The sequence below is a fragment of the Thermobia domestica genome, chromosome 5 (assembly GCF_964235325.1).
Source record: "Thermobia domestica chromosome 5, izTheDome1.hap1.1, whole genome shotgun sequence".
In the NCBI taxonomy this organism is placed as follows: domain Eukaryota; kingdom Metazoa; phylum Arthropoda; class Insecta; order Zygentoma; family Lepismatidae; genus Thermobia; species Thermobia domestica.
In genome coordinates this window covers 124,669,056-124,692,040 of record NC_137458.1, presented here as the reverse complement: position 1 = coordinate 124,692,040, position 22,985 = coordinate 124,669,056, and the positions used below count along the sequence as shown (strand labels likewise).

The window sequence follows — 22,985 nt, the reverse complement described above, 5'->3', positions numbered from 1 at the left end:
TACATTTTAAACAATGGGATGGGATATTTGTACTCTAAGCACTCGATTTATTTTCCCTGCGCTTTATACACACATAAATACACACAAACAATCAAACAAACAAACACAGAGAAACATTATGTAAGTTTTTACTTGCAAATTCGAAATATTAGAAAATTTTCCGGTTTCCGAAAGCTAATTAGAAAGTTATAATTTGTTCTTGTCTAACTTTCCTCTACAGGAGTTCAATTTTATAGCTCAATTTTGTAGGAACTAAATTCAATGTGCAGTTAAATATAGTGTAAAATTTTCCACCTAACATCATTATACATAATATTCAAAATGATCCGGGTTATGAAAAGTTTTTCCACTTCTTTCTACATCTCAATGAAAATTTTCTGATCCATGATAATTCCTTTCACTTGTTTCTACAGAGAAATAAAACTTTCCGATTCGTAAATAGTTATTTTACTTTTTGCTACAAAATTATGAAAATTTTCCGACCTACATAATGTTTTTCCATTTTTCCATACACGACAGAAAATTTTTCGATTCATGAAAAATTGTTTCACTTGTTCCTACATAGTACTGGAAATTTTCTGAGCCAAGAAAATTTTCAGATTCTGTAAACGATCTTTACTTTTTAACATTTCTATACGTGAAGTCAATCAATTTTATGGTCAGTGAGAAATTGTTACTTGATCACTAATATTAGTTTAGAACGAAAAATTTTCCGGAAAAATATAGGAGAAAATTTTTCAATATGGAAAATTTTCCACCTCACATCACTACTCTTATTCCTGAGCGTGTGGAATGTTGCCAAACGTATTTTGAGATAGAAAATATCTATTTCTTCCAGTGTATATACATAGGAATGCCAAAAAGACAAATTGAGACTAGAATCAAGGAATACATGAGAAGTGTTAAAAATGATGATACAGTGGCATCTGGCTTCTTCAAATACTTAAGCACTGTAATCGCTATAGTGTATGTTTAATGTCTGATGAAGGATATGGTAGATATCCGAAACTGTAACACATTATAGATTTAAATACAGTGTGTGTTGAAGCTTTAGTCAGTATTTATTTTGTTCAGTATCCAATCCAAAGCCATGGATAGTGTTACTTCAAATTATTAAATTAAAGTAAGTAACAATCACACATAAAGCTACTTCTCCAATTGAAAGACTTGTATTTGAGTCGTTTTACATTGGATCAAAATATCTTCCCTTAAATCTAGACAAGGAGTACGGTTTCATTCCAAATACAAAGTTGACGATAACAGACATAACTCCATGACGTTTTAATCTTCAGTTTGGTCATCTTAATTACTCTATTGTAAGACGTACAGAATACAAAAATTAGCAATTTTAAGATCTGGCAATGATTATTTTGATGTAATTTAAAAAAAAAAAAAAAAAAAAAAAAAAAAAATTACATTGTGCAGAGAATTGTAGGTATGTAAACGTAAATGATCTATGAATGTTTGCTGAGGATGACATGTTAGCAAGGACATAAAATGTAATTATTCATTAATATACACCTAACTTATTTAATCACCGATTTGGCAAAGATGTCAGTCTAGTCACTGAAATATAATCGCATTCTAAAGATTCTACATGCATTTGAGAAGAGTGTCAACTTACGATTCCCTGTTAAATAATTAGATATCTGTTATTTTTTTTTATTTGAATTTAGCTTCTCTTTCAATAGTGTAGCTATATGAGACATGGACCTACAATTTAACGTGGAGTCCGAACCACTTGAGTTCACGCCTGGAATCGAACTTGGGTCTTTCGGGTAAAAGGAGATTACTGTTACGAATCAACAGAATCTTTGCAAACGATCATTTTAGTTCTTTACACAGAACATGTATATCATTATCTTAAAGATATTTTAATCAGTCCATCAAATTCATTTATTGTAAGTAGTGTGTGCATCACTGGTAGGAGTATGCGTTTTACTGTTAGGACTGTGTGAATTACCGTTAGGGAAAGACAAACAACAACAGATATTATCTGCTGCTTAACAGTACATATATAAACCGAGACAAGCCACTTGGCGTAATAGTATCTTGTGAGCCTGAGCCGCTCCAACGCCATCTGTTAGCGACCTGCTGAACTACGTCCAGCCTAGCTACGAGTACGTGATCACTAGCCGGCGTATCAGGAGCTTTCTAGACTTAGTAGCCGTTACGTCTTCCATTCACATTCACGTGACTCTCCAGTTTGCCTTATGCCAAAAATTGGGACGCACTGGAATCGAACCGAGACCTTGAGGACGTGAATCCAACGCTCTAACCACTAGATTACGGTATCTCACACAGCATCTACAGTACATAAATAAATAATCTGTACCAGCAGTTTAAATATCAATTATTATTGGCACAGAACGACACACTTTTCAGCGTTATGAGTTTTTCTCAAAAAATATTACCGAAACAAGCTTGTCATTTTGTGATGTATCGACTGATATATATATATAATCTTTGGATAATGTACTTAAACAGAAATTAAGGTTTGCGAGTTAATCGTAATTTTGAGTTGTATCTCATTAATTATACTGTGTATTGACATCTTGTTAGTGTAATGATAAAAAGCTTAATGAGGATACACTTCAACATAAGTTTCATTTTAATAGGTGGAATAATCATCGTACAGCATCCATTTTTAGGTTTACAACAAAATAACTACTTTCTCAAAAACCACGCATGAGAATTTACACTCATGTATATCATATTGTTTTTGGGCGATAACAACTATCAATTGGTATAGTCTCAGCTTTTGACATTTTCCTCCCCGTTAAACTATAACAGTATTGTAGAGTATATTGTGTTTTACATGTATTTTTTGTAACAATGATGTAGGGCTCCTTCCTGGCTAAGCACTTATTGTTACAATTCGATATTTCAGGCAATCCGTGTCATTGAGCTTAGTTGTCCTCTTTCGCAACTGCGGGACAGTATTTTTTGTTACTATTCGTATACTGAAAAATGAGTATGCACCTGAGTATAACTTCACATACCTTTTGAGAGCTTCCTTTTGCTTTTTCTTTTCCCATAAAACTTCTCTTGTGTCATTGAAGGGATTCGCCTGTAATCCTACTACGAACTCTGGCTTTATGAACTGGAAGTCATTTACGTTCTCACTCAGAATCTATACAAAAAGAAAAATAACATAAATGAATAATAAAAACTGAAGGATAACGATCTTTTCACTTCTGTAGTGTCAATAATGAGAAGAATTATGTGCATAATGCAATAATACAGTAACCAAACATCCATCAATAAACAGGACCATGAACTATGTGCATATAAAATACAATTACTGAACACCCATCTTTTTTTCTTTTTAAGAGTTCCTCTAGCTGCACCTATCCATCAAATATCTTGATTTGTGGTCTTCTATTAATAATAAGAACTTTAAGGAAGATAAAGAGCATCCACATTTTTTTAACACACTCGATCTATCTACTTACAATTCGAGTCTATGGTTTATTATTATTATTAGTAGTATTACTTTCGTTTTCTAAATATATGTACTCACTAATCAGATTCAATTGTGTTGCTGCAAAATTACTGCATGGTTCGGTATATCTTCAGTGTGACACATTACCGTGGTCACAAAACATGTTGCCTATATGCCTTATCATATATATATATATATATATATATATATATATATATATATATACAGAGAGAGAGAGAGAAAGAAAGAGAAAGAACTCAAAAATAACCGGAATTTCCTGATAAAAAACATAGACTCACTATTTCTTTGAGTACAACTTTCTCCAAATATAACTTTAACCACCCTCAACGTACTCTCCATTTGCACTAATGCACCCGTCCAAACATTCATTCCATTGTTGGAAGTACCTTGCAAATTCCGACCTCTTTGATACCTATTAGCGTTGTCGTGACATTGCGTTCGTCGACTTGCTGCATGACATGACTTCGTCGACATCGCCAAAACGCTTCTCTTTAAAGCCTTTTTTCATCCTACGGAACAGGAAGAAGTCCGCGGGAACCAAATCAGGCGAATAGGCGCATGGGTCAAGATAATCGTTTCTGTTGAGGCCAAATAACCGGCGAAAACAGAGTCGTGTTGCGGGAGCATTGTCATGATGCAGAAACCATTCGCCGGAATTCCACAAGGTCGGACTATTCGCGCCACACTTCTGTGCAGCCCTTTCAATACCTCCAAATAGAATCGTTGGTTGACGGTCTGGTTTTGAGGGACGAATTTTGGGTGTACGATCCTTTTGGTGTCAAATACAGATCAGCATCGTCTTCAAATTCGATTTAACCTGACGAGCCTTTTTCATTATTATTATTATTATTATTATTATTATTATTATTATTATTATTATTATTATTATTTAATTTATTGTTACGATGCTAGCCAGGCGACTTCCATTGATTTGATTGTTGTTTACTTTCGGGATCATACCCACAGACCATGGCTCGGCACTGTGATGATTTTGTTGAAAAACTCTGGACCTTCTGTGACTGTGTCCTTCATTGGACTACGATGCCTTTGCTCTTCGGTGAGAAGTCTGGACACAAACTTAGCAGCCACTCGTCGCATTCCCAAATCGTCGTGAAAATGCGCTGAATCCAGCTCCAGGATAACCCGGATAAGTCTTCGAGTTGGTCGATTGTTCTGCATCGATCTTCCTCATGAGATCATGGAGTTTGGCGATGCTGCCCTTGGTTCGCGCACTTGACCAGTACGGGCTTGATGTTCAATGGTCATTTTCATCCTTGCTGTTTGCATAATCACAACAGTTGGTGCTAAGTTTTTGCCGAGTAAAAAACGGAACTTCAGAGCTGCACGTTGTTACTGAGAATTTGTCATTTCTTTGTGTCATGAGTGCACTACAGACACACTCACAGAGAACTATAAGAGACACCACACACGTCGTCGTCGGTTGAAGTCACTTGGCATACTGATTCAGGAGGTAATACCAACCAAGATTTCTTCTAAATATAGTATTAGTTTAAACTCTGCCGCAGATCTACAAAAATAGCTTGAGGCTTTACTGAAATATGGTGCAACGACAGTATGAAAGAATCCATAGTACAAAACTTCCACTCTGGGGAATTCAGCCTCCAAGATACGAAAGATCGTGGATGTAGTTCTACTGTTAACAGCGACGAATTGAAGGCGAATTCCGTAGTGAATAAAGGATAAAATAAAGTAAGAGATTGGTGATGGTGTTGGGGACTCAACGTTGGTCATTTGACCGTCGAGTGACAACTGCAGAAACTAGTTCAGATGAAAAGACTTGAATTGAAGGATGCCACATTAAGAACCAAAGGAATTAAGTATTTTGAACTCAGCTCAACGTTGATCCTGAATAAAAACAAAAAGGATCAATTTCTAGGCCACATTGAGAAATGCGGCAAACAATGTATACACAATGTATATAACGCATCCTATACAACGGTTGAATCTCAAGAAATACTTTTTTTATTTTATTATTTTTTTTTTTTTAATTTCTAGAAATAGGGTAAGTTCACACTCTTGTATTGGTAATTCCTCTTTGGAACAAACGCAACATCCTGTTCCCTGCTTTCTGTGGCTCTGTAATTAAGATTTAGATTATTCTAAAACCTGTATTTTCAAGGGGGGAAAAAAAGTCCATTCCATGCCTTACTGCAAGCAAGGGACATTTAGTCGCTTTGCAAAGGTGGTGGCACCTTTCAGGCTAACATTTTGGGAGGTTAACATTCAAGTACTGTCGGTAGTGAGAGGGAGGTTTCTTCCAAAGGAAGCCGAGGAGACACGAACATAGCAACGAAGTCAGAGCAAGCTGTGCGTTTGGCCTGTCCCTTTCCATACCAGTGCATTGGGCATAGTACTGTAGAATGTAGCACATCATACAGTTCCGTTTGAATATATAATTTTAATTTGCTAAGGAATAAAGAAATTTGTTCATCCTTCATTATAACGTTATATATGATATTGTTATCACTTTCTGAATAAAAATCGAAAGGTTTAGGTGTCCACATTGCTAGTTAAACCTGGAGAGATAACACTACAATGTAACAGGTAAGTTCTTGCTGTTCCAGGTACTTCGGAAATTTCGTCTTGCGCAGACATGGACTAGCCAGTGGATGATATCGTCAGATCAAGTGAAATTTTGACCTTTTGGTTCACTGAATTTTGTGATAATGTACAGTTATTTTTAAATGACAAGCCTACTCCTCACTTTACAGAGTTTAAAACGAAAACAAATTTTTACACTAGGAATTTTCAAAGTAGTCAACATAATTCTACAAAACGGTTAACTGGGTGTTCATTAAGTGCTTAACTGCTATATTAGTCATGTTTATTTTGTTACTGAAAAGAAATCTAATATGTCTCAGAAGTCAGTGATCATTTTTTTAATATGTAAATAGTGGGTGTGATGAATAGTAAAGACATTCGATACACAAAGATGGACGGTCAATTAGACGATCAACATTGATATGAGATAATGAAAATGTAAAAAAACGACCTGAAGAAGAGAACATGTGATTAATGCCAGAGATCATCTTTAGCAATACAGGGATTGGAATAGAAGACATGGAAACGTAGCGAGTAAATGAACAAAAGCATTTACACTGAACTGATGAATTTCACAGGAAAGCTGCAAATAATTGGATGTAACCTCGTTTGCTAGAACTTTCAAAATAATTAAAAATAACTTAAGTACCTCTGTAGCAGAAAAAAGATTATGAAAGAGTTCTGCAATGAATATGTGGAAGGAAATGGAGAACCTCGAGGAAACCCATGGACATGATGCTACCCATGTTACTAATGTATGCTAATATTACCTTCCGTTTGACAACGCAGAAGGGTGTATTACCATTCATGACCTGTTTCCCGATCGAAAACAACACCGCACGTTACTGCACTCTTGTCTGCCACTAATTCTATCCCAAACAATAAGAATAAATCTTTTAAGTTAAACAAAATACATACATACTATGTTTCACAAAAAAGTTGTGAAGTCCATCGTAGCATATACACTTATAAAAGTTGAGGGATGTAAATTCAGCTTCTCATTTTTAAGTACTCTTACGCATTTTAATCCCAATCAATGGATGAATTTACACCCTTATTTTTGAGTCAAATTATTCCTAAGCAATAGGTTTCATTGAGAACCCTCGAAGAAAGCACACGCCATGCATTATGAAAATTTAATTTTTAGGTCGGATATACTTACCTCTTTCTTTTTTAAAATAAAGCAATCGAATTCATCTCTTGCCTCTTACTAATTTCAACCGAAACAATAGAGATAATCTAATCTTAAAACAAAGCACACGTTACGTTTCATCAGGATCGGATAATTTTTGCGTATTTATCAGTAGCGGTTCGTGGTCTGTAGAAGCACCGGTTGCAATGTTACAATATCAAAGATGTGTAGGTACACGCAAGTGTTCCCTTCCCCCAGCATTCTTGAGTCTTATCCAAAACATATTCAGGAAATATGAAGAGGAAAGTCCTTTTAAGCTCTATTTGTATATTTATTGATTAAGGTGTATTCTCTAATATTGGTTTAATATAAGCTATTTCTTTCTTTTTTTTTTTTAAACAACCACTATCAATGTACGTTTATACACTATTTATATAGAAAACTTCTTCACTCATGTCACTGAACAAGAGATAAATCGAATATATAGCATGTGTTGTAAGCCATGAATGATAACGTTAACCTGAAAAGAAGAAAAAAGCAAGAAAGTTGCATATATTCATGCACGCAGTTAAACAAAATTATTTAATTAAGTAAACTATGCATTGTTTTAAAATGGAAGATCTTTCTTCGTTCTTTTCGAGCTTCAAATTTTTCTATGACTTCATTGAAATCTGAAATGCTGCTCGCCAAGTTTTTCTGAATAGAAAGCATCGCTATCACAAATATTTTCTGCTTATTTTCTTTAGGGTACAGAAACACCTCTCTCCTCCGACAATATGCATTTTATTAGCATTTCTTTGTATGAATATAAGGGACAAAGAGTTCATTTTCAGTAACCACGTATTTTTGTCTGCTGTTCTACTATAATGAAGAATGAAAGAAGAATGAAGATTTTTTTTCCTTCGTATATATATATATATATATATATATATATATATATATATATATATATATATATATATATATATATATATATATATATATTAGTTTAACATTCCAGCAATTTAGGCTAAAGACGACAGATGAGTATTGAAAGTGAATGATTTGAGATTAATTTTTTATGCTCTCCGCCGGAAATCGAACACGGGATCATGTGCACGAAAGACACAGAGCTAGGAATTAGACCAGTAGTAAGACATTTTCTGCTTCGATACTCGACCTCCCCCCCCCCCCTTCAGAATAGGATATTTTTTATTTTAAAAATAAAACCTATAACAAGAATTTTCACCTTTGTATTATAAATGTAAAATAAAACCTATTGACTTCGAACGACCGCCCTTCCCCAAACATTCAGCCTGGATCCGCCCCTGCTACCACCAGACGCGTATTTGTTTTTTCTGCGGGTTTATGTTTTGTGAATAACTTCTTTCTTCCAAGCGTCTGTATTTCACCCACTCTATCAATTGAGTCAAGCGCTGCCAAGCGGAGGAATTCGTAACTATTACAGAAGCTGATTATATACCAGTGGCAGAAAAAAGCGCAACTGGAAGGGAGCAACACGGGAGGATAGCAGCGACGCAGGAATAAATCCACTTCCTCATGTTCAGAGATAGGAGCTCGCTGCCATATGCTCGATGTTACTGCTTCCAGTGGCAACGCTCACTGCAACTGGAAATGTAAATCACTCTCCTTCTTTCTGCTTTTTTTATTGATTTTTTTAAGAAATGCATCAATACTGTTTTGTGCTCAAGAGCAAAGGTTTATTTTTTTACTGATACACTACTTTAATATCTAAAAATATCTTTGGTATTAAAAAAATACCCAGTTACACAACCATGCAACATATAGTAGTACCAGCCGCCGCTGGTATTTATCGTGGAATAATTACGCTTGTTAAAACTGGAGCGGGATAAAATTACTCCGTTCTTCTTATCTTATTTTGTCTCAAAGCACTGAAAATAATTAGAAAACCTCAAAGAAAATATTCGCGACATTGCATCAAAATCAAATAACTTTTACGAGAGTTATCGTTGAAAATTATTTTCTTGTTACATAATATAATGAAGAAAATTTCTAGGTTGTGGGCAAATTTACTATTCACCCTTGACCGATTTAAATTCAAAGCAATGGGGATTACCATAAATCCCGGACATCTAATTATACTACGTCCAAATCGAATAAACTTACCAACATTATTCTGGAAAATTGTTTTATCATATTAAACATAAAGTCGCGGCCACCAATAAACGGCCCTTACCCATACCCTTCGTAAGAAAGAGCCCCTCCCGCAAGCATAACCACAAGTAACCACAAAAGTCTTTTCCGCACGTGCTGGAGGACAAGGTTGCCACATTTTTTCTTGAAAATGTCTGGACACCATATGTTGTCTAGAGAAAGCCGTAGTAGAAACGTATTGACGCGTGGTAATAAAAAATGATCTAAGAAAAATGTTATGTGATCCATTGCCTACAACATAATTCAAATCGGGCGAAAATATCAAAACTCAACACGAACAATTTTTTTCTTAAGAAAAAGGAAGACATACACTATTATATAAAAAAAGATTAAAATGACTTACTCATCAGTAACTAATTCAAACTATTATAGATAGAAACATGAATTTGTATGTTCCTTTGTCACAAGATCAAGGGCTAAGAATAGATTGTTTAGAAGTATGTCTTATAGGGGAGTAAAAGAGGGTTCAAATAGCTTTTGCTAAGAATAGAGTAACTCACGAATCCTTGAAGTTATTTTATCTTAAAAATTCCGTTGCTCAGAAGGTAAAGTAGAGTCATTTTCTATAATATTATATCTATAATTTTAATTTTATTGAAGAAAAAATCCCAGGTAAATAAAAACAAGCTTAGTGTAATATATCAGAAAATTGCAATTTGATTAGCACTTGGTTGATAAAGCCGTTAGTAAACTAAATTTAAATAAAATTTAAAACAGGCTATTGTGAAAATGATGACTTCTATGTAAATATTTTACTATTGTATTGAAATCAATATAATTCAGTTGCTTGCAAATGTCTTACATGAAAACGTATCCTATTATTAGTGGCTTGGGTTGGGTTTATGGTTCTTATCATTGAAGCCAATAAATAGGCGATATTAAAGAAATGTTGTTTAGATTTATTGTATATTATCCCAATTGGACGCGCGGAAATGATTTAACTCGATCTTGACTAGTGTTGCCCACGAGAAGAGAAGTCTTGTTAAGTTTGAAGAAGTCTTGTCTCGATTCTCAAAGAATTCTTTTTTACTTCATCTATATATATATATATATATATATATATATATATATATATATATATATATATATATACCCTCCATTCCGAAAGAAACCGAACTTTTGAAAACAAATAGTACCACTAGTGCCATCTGTTGTAATATTTTACCGGTAGATGGCGTAGTCCCTCATTGGCAACTGGTATAAATGTCATGACATTTGGATGCACGGCAACAAAGTTATTGCGTTTCAACTGTCAGTGTGTTGTGTACATCGGTCGGAAAATGAGTTTCAAACAACGAGCTGCAATTGAGTTTTGTGTTAAACTGGGTAAAAACTTTTAGTGAAACGCACCAAATGCTACAAAATGCATATGGTGATGAGTGTCTATCTCGTACGCAAGTTTACGAGTGGTTCAGGCGATTCAAATCGGGTAGAGAGACGCTGGATGATGACGAAAGATCAGGCCGTCCCAGAACCGGATTATCGGAAGAAAACATCGAAAAAGTGCGTGAATTCATCAAACATAACAAAAAATCGTCGGTGAAAGTTATTGAAATGGAATTAGGCATTCCTCAAACAACCGCATACCGCATTTTGACCGAAGTTTTGGGCCTTAAGAAGGTTAATTCGCGGTTTGTACCACACAAACTCACCGAAGACCAAAAAGTTGATCGAATTGCGCATTGCAAAGACATCGTTCCGTGTAACGTGGGTTCCTGTCACCACGGCATGGCGCGTCCTCAGGTTGCGGATCGAGGAGAAGGCCTCTAGATATAGAGGTTAGCTGCGAATATACTGAATAAGCAGTCGCGGACAGACGACTAGGAGTGGTCCTCCAGCTTGGGGGTTTGGGTAAGGCTAACACCCTCATCCTGTAAAAAAAGGCACTTGTTCAGAAACATTCACAAAAGCCTCGGACAAGGACTGATAACTTGGCACGACATCAGCAAAAGAAAATGGACATGAGATTTGGAACATGGAATATTAGAAGTCTTTATAGGGCAGGCGCGTTAAAATCTGTAACGAGTGAGTTAGAGAAATACAGGATGGACTTAGTAGGAGTTCAGGAAGTTAGGTGGGAAGGAAATGGATCTGAGAATTCCGGAAATTTTACGTTCTTTTACGGGGAAGGAAATAAAAATCACCAGTTAGGAACAGGGTTTTTCGTTCACAAACGAATATTACCAGCAATTAAACGGGTTGAATTTGTTACTGACAGACTTTCTTATATTACTCTTAAGGGACGGTGGTGTGATATTATTGTTTTAAATGTACATGCTCCAACTGAAGATAAGAATGACGATATAAAAGATAGTTTTTACGAAGAAGTGGAACGGATATTTGACCAACTCCCGCTATACCATACGAAGATTCTATTAGGGGATTTCAATGCGAAGGTAGGACGAGAGGATATTTTCAAACCGATTATAGGGAACGAAAGTTTGCATAAGGAAAGTAATGACAACGGTGTTAGACTCGTGAACTTTGCAACATCCAAAAACCTAATCGTGAAGAGTACAAAATTCCCACATCGCGACGTTCATAAATATACTTGGACATCACCAGACGGAAAAACACATAATCAAATTGATCACGTTTTAGTAGATAGAAGAAGACAATCTAGCATAATTGACGTCCGGTCGTTTAGAGGGGCTGATTGTGACACTGATCACTACCTGGTAGTAGCGATAATACGGGAGAGATTATCGTTGAATAAAGGTAATATTCAATGTCCGAAAACGGAGAGATTTAATTTAAAGAAATTAGAAGAGAGCCAGGTAAGAGAGGAATACCAGATTGAAGTTTCGAATAGATTCGCGGTTTTAGAAGACTCGGAATGCACTAGTGTTGAGGATACTTGGATTGAAATTAGAGATAGTATTAAAAGTTCAGCAATAGAAAAATTGGGACACGCGGAAATACGTAGGAACAAACCATGGTTCGACCAAGAATGCATTAAACTAGCAGAGAAGAGAAAACAGGCAAAATTACGGTGGCTACAAAATCCGAATGAAACAACTACACAAAATTTCGCAGATATCAGGCGGGAAACTTCCAAAACTTTTAGAACAAAGAAACGGGATTTTTTGAAAGGTAAAATTAAGGAACTTGAAGATAATAGTAAAAATAAAAATATTCGGGACATGTATAAGGGGATCAGCGAATTTAAGAAAGGCTATCAACCTCGTGCCTATATATTAAAGAAATCTGACGGAACAGTTCTCACCGATACGGATAGCCTCTTAAATAGATGGAAAGATTTCTTTGACGATCTGCTGAACACGCAGCCAAAAACTAATGTGCGTGGAGAAAAGGAGATACACACCGCAGAACCGTATATTCCAGAACCCAATCGAATAGAAGTGGAAGCCGCTATAAAGAAATTGAAGAAACACAAATCTCCGGGTGTAGATGAAATTCCGGCTGAGTTAATTTTAGCTGGAGGCGAAAAATTGTGGAACAAGATACACAAACTCATTCTCCTTATCTGGAACAAGGAAGAATTGCCACAAGAGTGGAAAGAATCAATCATTGTTCCAATTCACAAGAAAGGCGACAAAACTGACTGTAATAATTATCGAGGCATTTCTCTTCTGTCAACATCCTATAAAATCCTTTCAAATATTCTGTTAGCAAGATTGACCCCATACGCAGATGAAATTATTGGAGATTATCAGTGCGGATTTAGACGAAATCGATCAACTATCGACCAAATATTTACCATTCGCCAAATACTCGAAAAGAAGTGGGAATACAATACCCCGGTACATCAACTATTTATTGATTTTAGAAAGGCTTACGACTCGGTTAGGAGAGAAACATTATACAACGTTCTTACAGAACTTGGAATACCGAGAAAGCTAATTAGATTAATTAAGATATGTTTAAGTGAATCCCAAAGTAAAGTCCGGGTAGGAAAATTTTTGTCCACGAGCTTCCACGTCGAAAATGGCCTGAAACAAGGAGATGCGTTGTCGCCATTATTATTTAACTTTGTGCTGGAATACGCCATAAGGAAAATCAAAGATAGCAACCAGGGCCTAGAGTTGAACGGCATTCACCAGGTCATGGCATATGCTGATGATGTAAATTTAATAGGGGATGATAGGAGAACAGTAGAAATAAATGCAGAGATCTTATTAAACGCTTGCAGGGACATGGGTTTAGAAGTAAATGCAGAGAAAACTAAATACATGGAAGTGCGTCGGGAAAGTAATACGGCAAATTGTGGAGGCGTTAAAATATTAAATAATGCTTTTGATAAAGTAAATACTTTCAAATATTTAGGATCAATATTAACAGACGAAAATCATATTCACAAAGAAATTAAATGTCGACTAAAAGCAGGGAATTCGTGTTACTATTCGGTTCAAAATCTCTTGTTGTCGCGAATTCTGTCGAGGAATTTGAAGCTTAAAATATATAAAACGATAATCATGCCTGTTGTTCTGTATGGTTGTGAAACATGGTCGCTTACTCTGAGGGAAGAACATAGACTGAAAGTATTTGAGAACAGGATCCTGAGAAGAATATTCGGACCCAAGAGGAACGAGAATGGGGAATGGCGGAAGCTTCATAACGAGGAACTACATAGTTTATACCGTTTACCCAACATTGTTAGGGTCGTCAAGTCTAGGAGGCTTACGTGGGCAGGTCATGTAGCTAGAATGGAAGAAAGTAGAAACGCTTTCAAAGTCTTGACTGGTAGACCCATAGGAAAACGGCCATTAGGAAGACCTAGGCGCAGATGGGAGGACAATATTAAGATGGATCTCGCAGAGATAGGAATACAAAGTAGAAACTGGATGCAATTAGCTAAGGATAGAAGTCAGTGGAGAGCTTTTGTGAACGCGGCACTGAACCTCCGGGTTCCATAGGCCATAGAGTTAGTTAGTTAGTTAGTTAAAGACATCGTTAAAAGTGCTCGGCAGGATCGAAACTTCTTGAAATCGATTGTAACTGGTGACGAGACGTGGTGTTTTGAATATGAGCCCGAAACAAAGCGGCAAAGTGCTGAATGGAGAGCGCCAGATGAAAGAACACCCAAAAAAAAGTCGCTTGGTGAAGTCAAAAGTTAAGGTGATTCTGATTTGTTTTTACGATTCAAAAGGAATTATCCACAAAGAATTTGTTCAGCCCGGCCAGACAGTCACTGGAGAGTTTTACTCGGGCGTCATGAAGCGTTTGCTGGCAAGAATTCGTCGTATTCGGCCCGAATATCGCGAAATCGGCAGTTGGACTCTTTTGGACGATAATGCACCATCACATCGTTCGCGACTTGTAACTGAATTTTTGGTCAAAAATCACATTATTCGGTTGCATCATCCGCCCTATTCACCAGATCTCGCTCCGTGCGATTTCTATCTGTTCCCGAAACTGCATTTGGCGATGAAAGGAAAGTGGCACGCATCGATTGATGCCATTGAGAAGGCGACGACCGCCGTCCTAAAGACCATTCCAACAAAGGACATGGAGAAGTCGTTTGACAACTTGTTGGAGCGTGCAAATATGTGTATCGATGCAGAAGGGGAATACATTGATTAATAAAAATGATTTGTTCCAAAATGTACATTGCTTTTTTGTTTTTTTAAAAAGTTCGGTTTCTTTTGGAATGGAGGGTATATATATATATATATATATAAATCATCTTGTTCAGTAATTTTATATTCTTGATTTTTAAAAGTAATCTTGGTAAATTTTTACATTTCGCAATAAGAAATTTAAATGCTTTATTGGGATAGATGTTAAATAATTAACATTAATTAACGATACATATCGCCCAGGTTTCTTAACCAATGTTCAATATCGAAATCAGATCTGTAGCTAGGGTTAGTTCGTCTTCGACTACTTTCAGCCCTCCTGAAATTTTCACTTCTTTGTTGGTTGTATATCAGATAACTGTGCTTCTATGTTATTTTCGGTCTTCGGGTAATGAATCATAAAGGATAAAAGAAATATATTGTATTACCAGTGGTAATAAAATAAAATTGCCACGTATTACTCTAACTGTATGTGAATTCTACAAGAGCAAGCGTTATCATATTACAAAATAAAAATTTGCAATAAAATATATCAATATTTTAATTAACGCAAAAATAAATAGGGAAATTATTTTTAAATAAATATTCTGTAAAAACATGCAATCATATGTTCACCCATTCGTGAATACAAATATTTTGAACAAGAAAAAAAATTAATTGAACAGTAACCAACCACAAATTTTATAAGGTGCATGATCTACGAAAATAAAAGAATATTAAAAACTATAGAGTACTGTCTTCCCTGGAAAAGTACTACTCCTGATCTAAGTCAGAATCGTATGTTGATGAATATGTTATTTCCACTAAAACTCTATTTGAGTTGACTGAAGACTTCTGTAACTGTCTTCAATATCCTCCACGTAATTTCTCCAACTGTGAACTCTAATTCTGTTGAATCACTATTTAATAAAGACACTAATTTTGGTAGGGGTTCGCCTTTCATCTTTTGGGATGCTACCGTCCTTTTAATTGTGACCACACCATTTCAATTGGGTTAAGTACGCAATGATACGGAGGTAATCTTAAAACAACATGCTCATATGATGCTGCCAGTTCGTCTAATTCCGTACCTTTTTCTTTTTCCGTTCGCAGGCAGTTGTTCATCAATAATTTGGAGAACAGGTATTATCGGGACCGGACTAGATATGGCACTGTCGTAGATTCGCATATAATTAAGAATAGTTTCTTTTCTCCACGAAGTATTAGGCTTCGGATTAATTACACGACTATGGGAAGGGGCACTGTACAAATATATAGAAGATACCTCCCCTAAGCGTTTTAGTATAGAGTTTTCAAACCTATGCTCGAAAATTTCTGCGTTTATAATCCGATAATCGACAAGAGGAAACAAACATTTTCTTGTGAGTTATAGGTAAAGAACTATCCATAAAAGCAAATCAGGTCACCAAAGTGCATAATAACGATCCTTTCCCCTTTTTTGTCCGAAGTTGCAACTGTGCAATTGTCAAGAGTCGTCGGACCAATTTTTCATTTGGCACGTGTTGCTATCGTACCAAGTTTCGTCTAGGTATATGTCACAGTATCCCGCAGAACGGTAAGCTTTAATTTCTTCGAGATACCGGCGTCTCTAAGTAATAACTTGATTGGACTCACATTTCGCGCTTTTTCTTGGCACTAATTTATACGAAAACCACATACTATGTAACAGACGACGTAATGTTCTGATGGAATAAGGAAATTCATAGTTAGTCTCGGATGTCTTCACAAATCATCACGTTGCAAAAAGGAAGGGACAGTCCCCCCAGTTCCATGATTGGGGGACATGTCCCCCTCATACCTCCGGGATTTGCGCCAGTGAACTATTGTTGGCTATAAACAATAAATTGAATCTTTCTATAAGGAACGAAGTTTATTGAGAAAGCATTTAAAGCTAAGATTTTTTTCCTTCTTTCTATTCGTTTCTTTAGTTTTCAAAACAGTAGGAAAAAAAACTGTTTTAACTTCTTCTTTATATGTGTTACTACTCATTCATGGATGAAGAAGACCTAAGTCTCTTTCCCCCCCCCCCCCCCTTTATACATGAATTTTAAAAAAAATCATGTTTAAATTTACAAGAATGCGATTCATTTTATTATGGTTTGCAAAATCCGGAAAACTATAAAACTCAAGAGGAAAAAAGGAAAATAACCCTACTACCTGCCTTAAGTTGTATAGTTATTATAGCACCGAAGACACTTGCAGGAATTGAGAATAAATATTTACCCTTTTAGAGGCATTTACACTCTTCGCTCCTTTTTCTTTTTTCTTTTTTTTTAATTTTTTTTATATGTCATTCTGAAGGAAAGAGGATCCTTTAAAAAACGAAATCTTCGTTAGTTCAGTTTAGAAATCTGGCAGCATTGACACCTTCGCGAACCCCAGTGAAGTTTGCGGTTGCTAAGCCACAGGGGGAAGAAGAAAGTTTTTCTTCTTCCAGGAAAAATAGTCGTTTATCCATGGCCCCGAGATAACGTGTGAACTTCAACACGGGGGTTAATTGTACTCCCTTATTCTTGATAGATTTCAATCTCTCCAACAACAGGTTCATTTTCTTGAGTTTGAGGAACAATGCCAAGTATTACTACAATCAGATGAATTTTACTAGAGTTATCGTGGGACTGACAGACACAACAGAACGACAAGACACAAATGCTGACTGAGTCGAAAGGTAGAAGCATTAGCATCAGTAGAAATAGATCTTGACTTTTTGTGTGTGTGTGCAAACATTTTCATTTCTTTCTAATTAAAAAAAAAAAATTGATGTGTATTGCGTTCTACAGTGGTTATTAAATTACATATGCTAATCATATAATAGTTAACAAGTTCGTTTTGTATATGTTAAGTACTTTAGAATTACCTTCAAAATCATAAATAAAATCTTAGCTGTAAATCTTCTTTCTACAAAAATTATTGCACAAAATCTCTCTTGTGTCAGGTTTTCTTCTGCATTATCGGGCTTATATTTTCTTAAAAGTTCAAAGAGAGTCAACATCTTGTTGGAGGAAAAGGTGAAGATGCTTCTTTCAACACTATAGTCATTCATGGCATCACTCAACAGCTTCCTGCAAAACAATACAGTTATATATTAATACATATTAAAAGAAAACTCCAGTACTAATAACAAATAGAAGCATTAACAACACGAAGTGAATATACGTGCAGTAATTAGAGAGAAATATTTGCTAATCAAAGCTTAAGAAGATGATGATGCATATGAAATATATTTTACATTATAAGCGATCAGTTTCATTCATTCCAGTATATGCTATATTCAAAAGGTTAGATTTTCTACTATTAATTCCCTAATTTGCACAACAAAAATTAGTACTTTTAATTAAATTTTATTTTTGTTTCATTCTCTTTGTCGAATTACTTTCTGAACATGTAACATTCCTGGATATATTTGGCTCCGTGGCTATTTCCCATGAATATTGTGACTTTCCTCCTCGAGAAGAATGCTACCGTATCCTCCTCAAAAGACTACATTCACGGGAGAATAACAAACAGATACATTTCCTAACAGAAATTTTTATTATTACTGTATCTGAATTTTGTACTATTAATAGAGATCCAGAGTTACGGTTTGAAGTTCAGCTATTGCAGCAACAAATAACAAAGTAAACCGTGAATGTCAAGAACCACTCAAGTCACATATATATAGGCGCGGATCCAACGGTCTATAGCCTCTTCCCTGATGCTCAAGTATACACTGGATAAAATGGGATTCAATCCTACTTTCTTTACATTGGATAAAGCGGAAGCGGAAAACTATGGTTTAGCCCCTCCCTTGATCACATCCAGGATCCGCGGCTGTATATATATATATATATATATATATATATATATATATATAGAGTCCTTATTGAATACTACATATATATAACGTAGTTTTTATTTCCAAAAATTCTACAAATCCTTCTCATTGCACTTAAGAGCAGTAACTACGATGGAATTGCAAATATCGGAATAATTTTTAGAAAAGTCGCTAGAGTACATGTTAAAGGATTGTTATTTCTACAAATTTCGTCTTCCGAAAAAAGGAAATTGGAAAAATACAATAACAAACTTGTAAACGCGAAATTATTTACTAATTGCGAATAACAAAACGAAGGAAAGGGAAATGAAAAATTCGTACATGTTCTCTTACAACATTAATGAAGCTCATATTGCGTTTCACGTTAAAAAAAAAAAAAGAAAGATATAATGTGTTCCATGAAATGAAATGAAATCATTAAGTTTTACGTACAACGATTATGCCGGCTAGGCTAAAGGAGGCGGTGATGATGAGAAATGAATGAAAATGATGGAATGAAGAGTGAGACGAAACGGGAGAACCCCGAGAAAACTCTCACACACGGTGTTTGTCCATCAAGGTTAATTTGGCGCGGCTGGGATCGAACTCAGGACCCTATGCACCAGAGGTGAATGCTCTACCACTGAGCCTCCGCGGACCAAAATGCGTTCCATGTTGTGGTTACTGCAAAATAAACGAATTCGAAGGAATGTGTTCCTTGTCAACACTGACTGATACAAATACTTTATCCGACAACTGTTTCAAACATGACTGAAGTAGCAGAAATAAACTACGAAAATGGAGAGCAAATCACAAACGGAAAAAAAGAGCATGCACGCACAATAGTAAGTGGAGATTTTGATGTAGTGATGAGTAGAATTACCACATAATATGTTAAATTTAATTTAATTTTTTTTATTTATTTATTGGTATTTTATTCATATATTACGCATGGACAGTTTCAAAAAGCAAGCAGTAAGCTAGGATACATTCTTAACTTCAGTGAACATTTATTTTAATTTCTGCTCAGTTATCTACGATTCTGAAGAGAGTCTATGTGTTTCCGCTTTCCCACGGATGTTATCTTCCTTAACGGCTCACGCCGTATGATTTCAACCAAGTAAAAGAGCTCACTTGTATTATTCCATTCCTTTCCTAGGCCGTGACGTCGTACTGAGCATGTGCAAGAAGTCAAAATCTGCATTCGTGTTGATGTCACAAATGCTTCACATTCACCGGAAAGAGTAGTACGCGTTAATACGAACAAAAAAGTCACTCCCACATTTGTTTACACGTTTTTTTTTTTTTTTTTTTTAGTTTCTTTTATTTGAAAGTGCAAAATAAATACACTACATGGATATCCTAGATGTAGAAACAACCATGTCTTAATAAAAACATATGATTACTATTTTTTGAGGATTTTGACTACTTGCTCTGAGTAATTCCTATGCGTGTTTGTTACTCATGTGTACTCGGGACTCGTACATGGAATGTTATATAAATTTGTTTGTGTAGTAACAACTCTACTTTATAGTCTTTTGGTGTTAATGCTGAATGCTGGGTGTTGCATATTCAGAACTTTAAATCTCTCTGCATAAAAGAAGTCTTAAATGAGTGACTGGGACTAATCAACACTAAGACCAAATCGCTTATGCTAGCATGTTGAAATTTGGACAGAAGGCGGTATTTTTGGAAATCTGACGGGAAGTGAGAAATGGAGTAGGCAAATACTATATTAAAAGTTTATATCTTCAAAATTCCGAAAGTTAAGAGACATGAAATTTGGTATATGGACTTAAGTAACAAAGACATGTGTTTCCGTGTCTTTTGATCTTAGGGAAGAAACTGAATGAAAAGATAGGGATTAAATTATTATAAAAAGATGTCTACATCTCGGAACCTCTTAAAGCTAGAGACTTGAAATTTGTAATTTGGACCTCTCATTTAAAACAATAAGAAACGTCTTCCTGCTGAGTTTCTTAATATTTGAACCAGAAAGAAATGAAGGATGAGAAGTAGAAAGGAGCGGGCATTATAGAATCCATATCTCGGAATCTCTTCGAGTTACAGACATGAAATTTGGTGTTAAGAGTCTTAATTTAAAATAATAAAATACATGTTTCACCGCTTTTTGATATTTAGTCTAGAAGGGAAAAATGGATTGGGTAGGAAAAAGGGGTAGGGTTACAATTATAACAACAAGATGGTCATATATCGGAATCTTTTAACGATAAAGATAGAAAGTTGATATTTGAACTTTATTTAAAATAAACAAACACGTTTTTCAGCGTTTTTTGATATTTGTCTTAGAAAAGGAGGAAATATGGGTGGAGTTGCAATTTTATTATAATTAAGATCTCCGGATTTTGGAATCTTTTACGATTAGACATATGAAATTTGGTGTTCTGGACTTTTAATCTAAAATAATTACTCACATGTTTTAATGTTTTGCAAGTGTTTGACCTTTAATGAAAAGAAAAGAGGTGGGAGTGCTTCCTTAAGATGCCCATCCGACACGTTCGGATTTTTTTATGAGCTCCCTCGCGTCTATGCAGATAGTATACGCGCTTTTGGCACAGGAGACCCGGCTTCGATTCCCGGCGGAAGCTCATGTTGTTCGGATTCCACGTTAAGCAGGTTCACATCTCATATAGCCTCGCTGCTGAACAGGATGCTAAAATAACATTTACCACCACCACCGGAAGAACGCAAAAAAATGTCCACAGTATCAACTGGGGGGCACTTACTACTACTTTACTATAAAATGGTTTTCTTCACTCAGGAAATTCTCGAGAACATACATACACATGAGAACGTTGCCATAAAATGGTTTCGGCTAAAGCCGGGAAACATAATGTCACTAGCAATGGTTGCAATAGTTGCAATGGAAGACACGGAAGAATATAGTAAATAAAGAAGGTTTAGGCAACAAGTGGAAGAGAAAGAATTGACTTTATGTAGCATAGAAAATAATGCTGCGTATTCAATAGGCAAAAGAAATTACATATCTGGATGTTCCCAACAGACAATGAAACGTCATGATACAGTAAATATTTCTTAATTGTTTGAAGCACGCAAAGGTTGTCCCTGAAATCAACTTCTCAGGCCATGACCTAGTGTTGGCTGAACGAATATACGAAAAGTTGGAACATGCAGAACTAAAAATTACAACTACTGAGAAATTTAACGAGGAATTCAAGTTCAGAAAAATTAGGTACAGGTACTAATAGGTGGTGCAAAAAGCTAAAGTTAAGCGTATATCATGAGTCAGAAATAAACAGTAGGGAGAAAATAGTTAAGGAATCATGTGTTACTGAGGAAATATCAAAAGAAAGATACAGAAGCAGAAAGGTATTCAAGAATGGAAAGAGATCTTTAAGGAAGTTCAATAAATAATGTATAGCAATAAAATATATGAATGGAAAAATCAATCCGCTATATAAGTTTTAGGTACATGAAAGGTATGTACAATGAGGAGTTATATGTACCTTGCCTAGATCCTGAGGAGGAAAATAAGTAAAGGCAATAAAATATTTACAATACTAAGAGGCGAATTTGGAAACAAAAGGTATAAAATATAACAAGATACAGCAGCAAATGTTTATATGAAACGGCAGGTAATTGGAAAAGAAAAGAATCGCTAAAAGATGTATTACATGGAACAATTAGTTTAATATCACATACTTCGAATAATAAACACAAGAACAAATCGAGAGCAAACGAAAAAATCGAAACAATTTCGGTTTAGGAAGGGTAATCCAGTGGTATATATATATAGGGTGTTTTAAAACAACACCGACAACGTTTGGGAGGTGATTCCTGACACCGAGATAAGACAAAAAGTAACATGTTATAGACCAACCTGGGTGCACAAATGCTTCCTTTTAGAGTTATAGGCTGCCGAAAACATTAAAAATGAAACTTTATAAAGGTCCATAGCTCCGAAACTATAGGACCTACCGTAGTCGGATCAAGACTTCAATTAGGAACTAGTATGTACCCTATCCAAATGTTCAAGCTTCAGAATCCTGTAGTATTTCTGCAACAATTTTTATAGAGATAGTTGGAGAATGTTTCAAATTATATGCCCGTAGAGAAACACCCTCTATAAAAATTGCTTCGTGAGTACCTTAGGATTCTGAAATATGTATTTATGGATAGTGCAGATATTAGTTCCTAGGTAAAGTCTTGATCTGACTACGGTAGGTCCCATAGTTTTGGAGCTATGGTCCTTTAAAGTTTCATTTTTCATGTTTTCTGCAGCCTATAACTCCGAAAGGAATCATTTGTGCACCCTGGTTGGTCTATACTTTTTGT

At 35.5% G+C, this 22,985-nt stretch overlaps 1 protein-coding gene across 2 annotated transcripts in view; it reads right to left on the bottom strand.

Annotated features, from left to right (window-relative positions):
- LOC145686106 (endoribonuclease Dicer-like) overlaps positions 1 to 22,985 on the bottom strand; it is a 274,935-nt gene that overhangs the window by 107,445 nt on the left and 144,505 nt on the right. For both annotated transcript variants that reach the window (XM_081759056.1, XM_081759057.1), the window contains exons 9-10: positions 17,733 to 17,937; positions 3,003 to 3,133 (exon numbers count right to left, since the gene is read on the bottom strand). In XM_081759056.1, the coding sequence (XP_081615182.1) occupies positions 3,003 to 3,133; positions 17,733 to 17,937 (336 nt within the window). The remainder of the gene's footprint in view (positions 1 to 3,002; positions 3,134 to 17,732; positions 17,938 to 22,985) is intronic.